We start from the raw sequence: 10638 nt of genomic DNA, 5'->3' as shown, positions 1-10638 counted from the left end.
TATAGCAGTTTTTGGAGCTGCCTTCTCTTTTTACCTGTTTCTTGATTTTAGAATTACACCAATATATCATTAAACCTGAAATAGAGGTACTTCTGATCTCAAGTAGTAAAAAAACAAGCTCATGTAGTTAAGAATGAGACACTTTACATGAGCACGTGAAAATGCATGATGGCATGTTTCTCCCACTCACTTCAGTGCCAGAGACTTAAAAAAAAAAAAAAAATCTTAGGTCTGGTCTTGGTGACTTGGAGGGAGGGCCCGGGGAGGCTNGTTCGAGACCTGCATTGGGCTCTGTGCTGACAGCTCGGAGCCTGGGGCCTGCTTTGGATTCTGTGTCTTCCTCTCTCTCTGCCCCTTCTCATCCTCTCTCTCAAAAATAAGTAAACATTTAAAAAATTTATTAAAAAGAAAACCCTAAATACACATGCAACTTTTAAATATTTAGTGCATGTCCTTCACAGATCCTACCTCTTCCCTCCCTCTCGTGGACAACTACTCCTGAATTTTGTGTTCAGCACCCCCACACTTTGACCATGCATATCGATATGCCTAAACNCCCAACGTATTTCTCCGCCACTTGCGTTTTTTTTAAAAAAATCAATATTATGTTCCTGGAATGTATCCATCTTGACATGCGCTGTTTACTGCATTTGTAATTGTGATTTTTATTACCTCAGCTAGCGAAAGGAAATGGATAATTTAACGCCTGGGCATTCATAGTCCAGATTTGAAAATATCTGGGTTTTGCTTCTGTCTGAGTCCCGTCTTCTCTACCTCCTGTGAAAGAAGCCACATGATCCCCCTACAGGCTCAGACCGTGTTTGAGCTCTCCCCCTGGAGAAGCTGCTGGCTTTCAGAAAAGAACAGGTTGGTCCAGACCAAAGGAAAAAGTAAATGCAGAGAGAGCAGATGCACCAATATAAAATGCAGCAGAAAATGAATTAATGTAGGAATTAGTTCCTGGAAAACATACACGCATTATACACCCACGCATATAAACAAATAAAATGTGGTAAGACCTCGAGCACTAGAACTATAACAGAGGAGGATTTTGCAAATATGATTTCCCGGGTACCACATAATGATAGACTGGGCAACATTTCTTGAGCACCTACAATGTGCCAGGTGCTATGCTAAGTGCTTTTATACATATTACCTCACTCCTCATTGATTCCCCACCAAATCTATGGAGTAGATTCCCTTATTATGCCCACTTTACAGAAAAGGAACATTAAGAGTTCACTGGGGATTGAGGGGCAAGTAACTTCCTTATTCAAGGTCATATAGCTGGTGAGAGGTAGAGCTGGAACTTGAATCCAGTGGTCTGATTTCACGGCCCATACACCCAGCTGTGATGCTACGCTAAATTCATTTCCTGCTTTATACTGAGTGCAATGTATATGGGTCTTCAGAACATTCCTAAGGAGAACTAAAGAATCAGAATTAATTCTCACTATTTACGAGGCGGAGAGAGGTAGGCCCAGAAAGAGACTCCAGATGATATGATGAGTCAGGGGCCAAGATTAGGGCAAAACCTGCTTGCTAGTAACTTATGAATCCTAATTGAGTGCTTGCGTGTGCCTGTCCCAGGGTGACATTTATCTTCTTAGTCTTGGGCTTCTTCCAGCAGCCGCACTGTCTTCTCAGGTCCCCGGGGAGGGCCATCCACACTGGACACTGAGGAACTTCTGACAAATCTCTTGCTAATGGACAAGCCCTGTCCCTCGGGACCATTAGATTCAGGCTGTGGCCAAGTGGGCAAGAGAGAGCCTGGAGTTAATAAGGGAGAGCAGGAGGAACTCACTAGACTGTTCCTTGACACTCTTTCCAGGAAAGCCCTAGCATTCTAGCATGGCCTCCCTTCTCTGTCTCAGAAGTCAGTTCCACTGGGTTCTGAGATCCCCAGAGGTGTGAAGACATGCACAACTCAACCCTGTGAGCCACCGGGTCCTGATGAGTGCCAACCTTGGCTGCCTAGCCAGGCCTCACTCAGCTTCTACAAGGCCTGACTTGGGCTCACTTACCTCGGCCACCTCTCTGCCCTTTCACTCCTGGCTTTCCTGGAGCTCTGATGCCAATTCCTGGAGAACCTTTTTCCCCTTTGGGACCAGGCAGGCCAGCTGGCCCAGGCACACCGGTGATACTAGGTCCTAGGGGGAGAAGCAGACAGAGGAAGACAGAACTCAGTACAGGTGAGGCCTTCATGCCGCTCTCACTTGCTGGGGACCTGCCTGGCATACACTAGAAGCTGAATACTGAAAAAACAGGAAGGAGAGCTCATTCTGGATAGAATGACGAACTCCTTCTACCTTCCTCCACAAATCAAGGCGCCTCAAATTGGGGGCTGGCAAGGAGATCCATGAGTTTAAGGGTATGGGATACACCACAGTTGAGAACTCATGGCCAGCCCTTGCCAGCCTTCTGCAAGAGCTAGCACTCTCCTGCTTGCCCTTGAGGTCTTCCTAACCTGGAGCTCCATGGGTTCCCTTGGTTCCTGGAAGCCCATTCAGTCCATGTAAACCAGGAAGTCCAGGGAAACCTGAGGGGAGAGAAGATCAGAAATGGCTCGAGCAACTCTGAATCAGGAAGGGTCCGCAAAAGGTCTTGCCGCCGAGGGCATTGCGAAGTCTTCATGTCAAAGGTCGCCGTCTTCCTTGAGGCACGACTTAAGGCCCTCAGGGAGACTGAACCACCCCTAACCTCCACTCTCCATCATCACTTTTCCTGACTCTCAGTAGAAACCAATACAGTTTTTAACTACATATCTTCAAGAACACAGAGTGGCAATGCCAAGGTCTTGAGTTGCCAGCTCCCAGAGACTCGCTGCCCAATCTTGAAGTCAGGAAAAGGCTACAGGTGCCAGGACAACAACCTTCCTCGCTAACTCTTCTCTCCACGGATCCCATGTTCTCCTCTTCCCGTTCCTGCTTTCCCGCCATTCCTCCCCCTCCTTCCCTCTTCCCATTATCTGTCACGTGGCCCCATCGATGACTCCTTTGGATAAGGCTTGCCCCAGATAGTGTCTCGTAATATAAAGTAGTTACTACTGTCCTTTCTGGGGGGAGGGGGGGAGGAGCAGAGCCCCTCTCCCCACTTGCTCCTCTCAAATACATACCTTTGGTTCCTGTCAGGCCGGGGGCTCCCAAGGGCCCAGTTGCCCCTGGATGGCCTGCAGAACCCGGTTGCCCTGGATTTCCTCTCATGCCTGCAATCCCAGGGAGTCCTGAAAATGAAAGCACGGTAGTAGTTCCGAAAGGGTCATGGCTTAAAGCTAACCCTCATTTTATCAGAGTAAAGTCGTCCTGTGGCAGTCAATACCTGGGGAGCCAGGAAGGCCAACATCTCCAGAAGTACCGACTTTTCCATCTTCACCTTCGTCTCCTGGGAAACCCACATCACCAGCTAGTCCATCTTTTCCTTTCACGCCTACAAAATCAAGAAAGATGCTGAGTGATTAGGCCACATTTAGGGCAATGTATTTCTCCAAGGGAGGGAGAGAGTGAGCAGGCAGGTGAAGCCTCTTGACCTGCCAAGAGAGCTAAGTCCAGTGAAAAGACTCTGAAAACGATGGTGGCAGCTGTAACTTCCCATTTGAAAGGTGCTGCCTGCTAAGGAAAGTAAGCTTGCTCTGCGTGGCCCCAGAAGTAGGAGCAATGGGTGGAAATGTTCGAGAAACAGTTTAGATANTTTTTTTTTTTTTTTTTTTGAGAGAGAGATAGAGACAGCGTGAGCAGGGGAGGGTCAGACAGAGAGGGAGACACGGAGTCAGAAATAGGCTCCAGGCTCTGAGCTAGCTGTCAGCACAGAGCCCAACGTGGGGCTCGAACCCACGAACCGCAAGATCATGCCCTGAGCCAAAGTCAGCCGCCCAACCAACTGAGCCACTCAGGCGCCCCTAACCCCATGAGTTTTAAAGGAGGATCAGGCAAGTTTGCTTGGGGAAGCTGTGGGCTGCCTGTCAGGCAGAAATTTCTCTGCACTGGATAGAACTTGCAGAACTTGGAGTTGACTCCCAGGTTCTTCCTGATCCTCAGTGTGGAGGCGTATGTGAAACACATGAGGTAAAAAGTACAGTGGACTTACCTTTAAATCCAGATTCCCCAGGTTGTCCCTTGAGTCCCGGGCTACCAGAAATTCCAAGGGTCTGGCCTTGATCTCCTGGGAGATATGAAGGTATTGTTGAGGTGGTCAGGAGAAGCTAGAGCTCATTTTGTAACAAATACAGGAAGCATATCTCCACTGGGAAGACATTGCTAGGTTCAGTCTGGGCAGGGAAGATGATAGAAGGTGGGGCTCCAGAACATCACCAGAATGGAACAATGATGGCAGCAAGGATGGGAAGTTTTCTTGCACAGTGGGCTGAGCTCAACAGGGGAAAAGACTGTTAGAGCTGAGGTTCTCCTCTGCTGCTAAGTCTGGAAGGCACATGGGTCAAACCGCTGTTTGTCACATGTCTATGAGGAGCAGAGACTGCAAAGGGGGTTTGGCCAAAAGAGAAATGTAAATCAATTCACTTTCCTTTAAACACAGAGCTTCCTTCCAGAAGAGCCCTGCACCTGCTAGAAATCCACCTTGCTCTGGAAAAACACATTAAAAGAGAAAACGCTCCTCACCTTTTGAACCCGGGAGACCAGATGCTCCTGGGAGTCCGGGAGCTCCACTGAGACCCTGTGAGCCCTTCAAAGTAATATGGAAATCATTATTTCTGCCCATAGCTCAGAACCTCCCCTGTTCTCACCCCCCTCCCCTCCCCGAACCACTGCCTGTAAGCTGTGGCAGGGGTGAAGTGGGTTGAGAGGGGGGAATCCTCCAGAAGGGAAGGATGAGTGAAGGGTGGAAATGCAGACTCAGGAGTTTTAGGGGAGGGATTCTATCTGCAGATGAATCCTGGTCTCGTCATTCATAACTCCCCAATGCCTATTCAAATTGGAAGCTTGGAAAATCAGGTGTGGCTGTTCTAGCAAATCTCTTAGAAAACACAGGATGTGACAGTCAGGCTGGGGACTGCAGGTGCTCTCTGCAGACAGTTGGCTAGAGCCAGAGCTCTGGAGCCATTACGCACAAGAAAAGGTATTGCTTCGCCATGCAGGGCTTAACAGCTCTCAGCCACAGATTCTGCAAGCTGCAGCTTCCTGCAAGGATACCAGGTCACAGGCTGTATGTGTGCATTCTGGAATCTTAATTTGGGCCAATGTTACCATTTTCACAGGAAAAACTGCTTTTATGACTAATTCAGCACACTATTGGAGTCTGGGAAGCAGGCATGCCAGCTACTCTCAGTATAGTTATTCCTCTGCTATCTGGTATGGTTTTGATGTGCTGCGATGTCCCTAGTAAAGACATACGCTACTTAGTGCCCTGGGTGGGAGTCTAAGTTCTGGACTAGGTCACTGTGCTCACTGACCCGCTACCTAGGATACCTCCTACATTTGCTTTACTTTTTCTGCACATTGGGATATCTGCTAATTCTGAGCCTTTTCTCATGCTGGGACTCCCTCCCACTTTGACTCCATTCTTTTCAGTGTATGAGTAGTCAGAACTATCCGGCTGAGAACGATTTCTTTTGCAGTTGCTTCAAAGATGTGTGTGTGTGTGTGTGTGTGTGTGTGTGTGTGTGTGTGCGCACGCACGCGCGCGCACGTTCCCTCCATCAGATGGACTGAGACTTTTAAAGGACAGGGACTTTGGGGTGCCTGGGTGGCTCACTCGGTTAAGCATCCAACTCTTGATTTCAGCTCAGGTCCTGATCTCATGGTTCATGAGTTCGCGCCCCATATCAGGCTCTGTACTGACAGCGTGAAGCCTGCTTGGGATTCTTGCTCTCCCTCTCTGCCCTCCCCAGCTCATGCATGCTCTCTCTCTCAAAATAAATAAATAAACTTAAAAAATAAAGGACAAGGACTTTGTCTGTAAGGAGCACAGGTGTTCCGTGACCCAGTTCATTCAGTCCCTTTAATACTGCTACAGTAGTGCTAACTACTTATTTATTTATTTAAAAATTTTTTTAATGTTTTTTTTTTTTAATAGGANGGAGGGTCAGAGAGAGAGGGAGTCACAGACTCAGAAACAGGCTCCAGGCTCTGAGCTGGCAGTCAGCACAGAGCCCGACGCGGGGCTCGAACCCAGGAGCCGCGAGATCATGACCTAAGCGAAAGTCGGACGCTTAACCGACTAAGCCACCCAGGCGCCCCCTTATTTAACAAATTTTTAATGTTTATTCATTTTTTGGAGACAGTGAGAGACAGAGCACGAGTTGGGGAGGAGCAGAGAGAGAGAAGGAGACACCGATTCCGAAGCAGGTTCCAGGCTCTGAGCTGTCAGCACAGAGCCCGACGCAGGGCTCGAACCCACGAACTGTGAGACCATGACCTGGGCTGAAGTCGGACGCTTAACCGACTAAGCCACTCAGGCGCCCCTCTACTACTTTTTATTTTTTAAATGTTTTTATTTTATTTCTAGGAGAGAGAGAGAGACAGTGTGAGCAGGGGAGGGTCAGAGAGAGAGGGAGTCGCAGACTGAAACAGGCTCCAGGCTCCGAGCTGGCAGCCAGCACAGAGCCCGACGCGGGGCTCGAACCCACGAGCCGCGAGATCATGACCTGAGCGAAAGTCGGACGCTTAACCGACTAAGCCACCCAGGCGCCCGTCTACTACTTATTTAGAGCCCCCTATTTGCCAGATACCGTGCTAAGTGCTTTACACATATCATCTCATTTAATCCTCACTACTGTCTGAAGGAGGTCTGAATATCATTCCCATTTTGTGCAGACGCGAAAAGTGAGGCTCAGGCAAGCTAAGCCATGTGCACAGAATCATCGAGCTAATGAGCCACAGAGCTGAGATTCAAATCCAAGTCCATCTCATTGCTATCCTTACTCTACCATCCTGCCTTTTGGGAACCCAGGCAAGCTGTGAGGCAGCAATGGTGTTCCTGAAATCAAAACAAATCCAGAGGTCTGTACCAAATCCTTAGGTTCAGTGGGTGATACTGGCAGTGGGATGCAGACGAAAGATCAGGTAAGGCAGTTCTTGTTCTCGGGTCCTAATGACCTCATTGAGGAAATCAGACCCATGTAAAACTGACTGGGATTCATATAAGCAGTGAGAAATGCAGCACACCAGCAGGGTGGGAGCTCAGGGGCTCCTGGAGGAATGGGCTCCTAGGCTGGGGCTCAGAGAACAGGAAGGCATTAGACTGAGCTGCAGAGCAGTCGTCTCTGGCACACAGGAGAGACAACATGAGCAAAGGCCCAGAGGCAGGGACATTCAGTAGAGGGTGGGAAGACCTGTCAGGCTCGATGAGAGGACTTTGTCTGGGATGAGCTAGGGGAAGGGGCTGGGAAGGGGGCTGGGGCCAGAAAGATGGACAATAGGGGCATGTCCCCCTGCCATGGAGGCCCTTCCCTGGTGGAGAGACAAAGATCTGGGGACACTTACACTTGCTCCTGGTATTCCTGGGAAACCTGTGATTCCAGTGGACCCTTTCAGGCCAGGTAAACCCCGTAGTCCAGTAGAGCCAGGGGGGCCTGGTTTCCCATCAAGTCCCTTGATGGTACTGGGGAATCCGGGAATTCCAGGCAAGCCTGGTGGCCCCGGGGAGCCAGCCTCTCCTTTGTCACCTGGGAAAGAAGCAAACAAGGCTTAGAAAAAGGACTCTGGCCAAGAGAAAACCTACTCCCCCAAGGTGCAGGTACCCTGGATCACAGGCAAAGTACAGCCTTGGGGACGGTTAGCTCAGGGCTGAAGGTGTGGGTCGGGGAGGTGCCTTCAGCCTTAGGGGGCACCAGTCAGGGCCACCCCAGCTCTAGCACGGCGAGTGCCCACCCCCCCATCATCCACCAGGCTCCTCCAGGGGTACAACAGCCTGCAAAATCTCAGTTCACTGCAGTGGCAATGAAAACTGGCAGCCTCAAAGTCCAGCGCTCCCCAGGCCCAGGGAAGGCAGCCTCCTTAGACTCCCTGTTGCCACCTCTACTGCCAGTCTTGGGAGTCTTGCCCTTTCTCAGGAGGGAGGTTAAGTTTGAGCATTTCTCCTGCCCCGTTGCCTGCCCCGGCACCTCTGGGCCCAGGAAATCCATCGGATCCAGCTGAGCCTCTAGAGCCTTTGTCTCCTTTGAACCGGAGGTTCAGCATTGGAGGGTGTGGACTGGGTACTCCAGCTGGCCCTGGGTCTCCTCTGTCTCCTGTAGGGGTGGAGATCGCGAGACCCTCGTGAGAGGAAGCTCAGACATGGGGTCAGGCATGAGCTGACCTTTCATCTCAGCTCTTCCCCCCTCTCCTTGCCCCAGGCCTCCTTTTCCAGGACCTTCCCCAGCCCTGTTTCCCCAACTTCACATCAGTGTGCATGCCCTCTCCTTCGACAAGCCCGAAGTCCATCAGCAACATTGGAACCTACTCAAAAGCCTCCTCCACTGAGCATCTGGGAATGTATGATGGAGCCTCTAACATGTGATGATAACTCAGAAGTGATTAGGTCTCTTGGTTTAAAGGGACTTCATTCAAGGAGTGCCTGGGTCGCTCAGTCGGTTAAGCGTCTGACTCTTAGGTTTCAGCTCAGGTAATGATCTCACGTTTACTGAGTTCAAGCTTCGTGTCTGGCTTTGTGCTGATATTGCGGAGCCTGCTTGGGCATCTCTCTTTCCCTCTCTCTCTGCCCCTCCCCTGCTCATGCACTCGCATTCTCTCCCTCCCACACAATAAATAAATACTTCAAAAAAAAAAAATAAAAAGACTCCATTCAGAAGCCCCACATCTTATTATCTAACACAAGATGGGTGCAAGCCACAGCAGCAACAAAGTTGAAAGACAAAATGTACCATGGGAAGCATGGCTAGCAAGATTGGAATTCAGTGTTCCCGCTTACCCTTTTCACCAGCACTACCAGCCTGTCCAGATGGCCCCACTCTTCCGGCTGACCCAGATATTCCCTTCAATCCACTTGCGCCAGGAATACCAGGGAGACCTGATATCCCTGGAAAACCTACCAGCCCAGCAGAGCCCTTCTCACCTGTTGAGAAACAAGAACTTCTATTATGATCTCTCTTTTCCATAGAGGGAAGTGGAAGCTCAGAGAGGTTAAATAACTTACCCCAAATCACACAGCTAGGAAGTTGTAGAGAAGGGTTTCAAACCCAGGTTTCTCTAACTCCAGAGCCCAAGCTGTCAATCCTTACACATTATACTACTTCCCTTAACGGGGGCATGACACTAAGCAACAGAAGGGAGAGAAGAGGTGGGCACCTCTCTTATGAGTTGCCAAGTTAGAGCTCACGGACAAAAACAGGCCTAGGACTGGTTGTGTGACCTTGGACCAGTCATGTACCCCAGTAGAAAATGGAGATGCCTCCCATCCAACCTCTGGTGTCTAGCAGGAAAGTCACAGAAACCGAGAGCGATCGGTCTCCATGGTAGGGGAGTCGTGCAAATCAATAACCCCAGTGTGACCGTTTCCATCCTGTGCTTTACTGATAGTGCTATTCAGCCCAGTGTTCCACCTGGCCAGCAGTGAGGGTGATTCACCATGGCTGGGAGTCTTCCCTTAGCGCNAAAATGTCCTGCCCACCTCTCTCTCCCCACCCCCAGTCCCCCTCCTCACCTCCCGTTTCCCCTTCCGAGGCAGAGAAGCAAGGCAACCTGGGCAGCGTGGATGATCTTTTTAGGGGCCCACTAGCGCCTTCCTGAGCACGTGACTTACCCTTCGGACCTGGCAGGCCTGGTGACCCAGTGCTCCCTGGCAAGCCGGAGTTCCCCAAGAAGCCAGTCAGCCCTGGAGATCCTGGAAGGCCTTTCAGCCCGGGCAGGCCTCTCTTTCCAGTTGATGCAGGAGGACCTGTCTCACCTCTTAAACCTTTCTTTCCAGGATTTCCTGAATCAGCATGGGAGAGAACATGGGGCAGCCGTCAAGTAAGGCTATGTCCAGATCTGGGCCGCTGCCCGTTCCCATGGCTTCTGGTTGGCTGGCTGGCTGGGCTTTGGAAATGGTCCTTTAACCATGGCCTCGGCAGGCTGCTAACTGGCAGAATTCTTGGCTGGCTGAAACATTAGCACTTACCACCCAGAGCACCACGCCAGTGGCCGTTACTCTCAGCGTGGCAGGGCCATCAAACCCCTTTCTGATTAGAGCTTCTTCCCTCTTTATGAATGTGGTGACACATTTTAGCCTGTGAATGGAGCTCTGGGAAGCCAAGGTGGCATCTGGACTCCAGTTTCCTGGTACTTCCAGTCTGAATCGCGCCACAATGGCTGTTTCCTGGGCCAATCGGTGAAGTAGAGGTTAAAGCTCAGCCATTGTTTCAGCCTCCCAGGGAGCCACAGATACAGGGCTGCCCTTTTAATCCCTCATGCAAGCAGTTAAGTCAGCCAGTTCCTTGGCATTAAGGTTGAAAGGCCCCCTAGTGCCAAGTACTGTAGAAATCCCCAAGGCCCATTTGGTCTCCTAGGTAGTCTGAGACTTCTTTCACCAGGCTTTAAATTGGTCAATGGGATTAACCTCCTGAGCTGCTGCCAGAGTGGAATGTTCAGGTACAAAGCAAGGAAATTAAAAAACCAAAGGATTAAATCAGTGACGACAGAGGTATTTGGGCCCCCAAGAACCCAATTGAATGGCTGACTTGGCTTTCTATGAATTTAAAAGCATAAA

At 50.2% G+C, this 10638-nt stretch overlaps 1 protein-coding gene across 1 annotated transcript in view; it reads right to left on the bottom strand.

Moving 5' to 3' along the window:
- The window catches only part of COL4A6 (collagen type IV alpha 6 chain), an 81105-nt gene that overhangs the window by 8342 nt on the left and 62125 nt on the right, over positions 1 to 10638 (bottom strand). The window contains exons 30-39 of the mRNA XM_077773621.1: positions 9694 to 9864; positions 8863 to 9006; positions 8057 to 8182; positions 7437 to 7618; positions 4614 to 4677; positions 4084 to 4158; positions 3319 to 3426; positions 3116 to 3223; positions 2468 to 2539; positions 2025 to 2150 (exon numbers count right to left, since the gene is read on the bottom strand). Of these exons, the coding sequence (XP_077629747.1) occupies positions 2025 to 2150; positions 2468 to 2539; positions 3116 to 3223; positions 3319 to 3426; positions 4084 to 4158; positions 4614 to 4677; positions 7437 to 7618; positions 8057 to 8182; positions 8863 to 9006; positions 9694 to 9864 (1176 nt within the window). The remainder of the gene's footprint in view (positions 1 to 2024; positions 2151 to 2467; positions 2540 to 3115; positions 3224 to 3318; positions 3427 to 4083; positions 4159 to 4613; positions 4678 to 7436; positions 7619 to 8056; positions 8183 to 8862; positions 9007 to 9693; positions 9865 to 10638) is intronic.

The sequence above is a fragment of the Crocuta crocuta genome, unplaced genomic scaffold (assembly GCF_008692635.1).
Source record: "Crocuta crocuta isolate KB4526 unplaced genomic scaffold, BGI_CrCroc_1.0 scaffold737, whole genome shotgun sequence".
Taxonomy (NCBI): Eukaryota; Metazoa; Chordata; class Mammalia; order Carnivora; family Hyaenidae; genus Crocuta; species Crocuta crocuta.
Note: the sequence above shows the minus strand (reverse complement) of the source record. Positions and strands in the feature narration are given on the sequence as shown.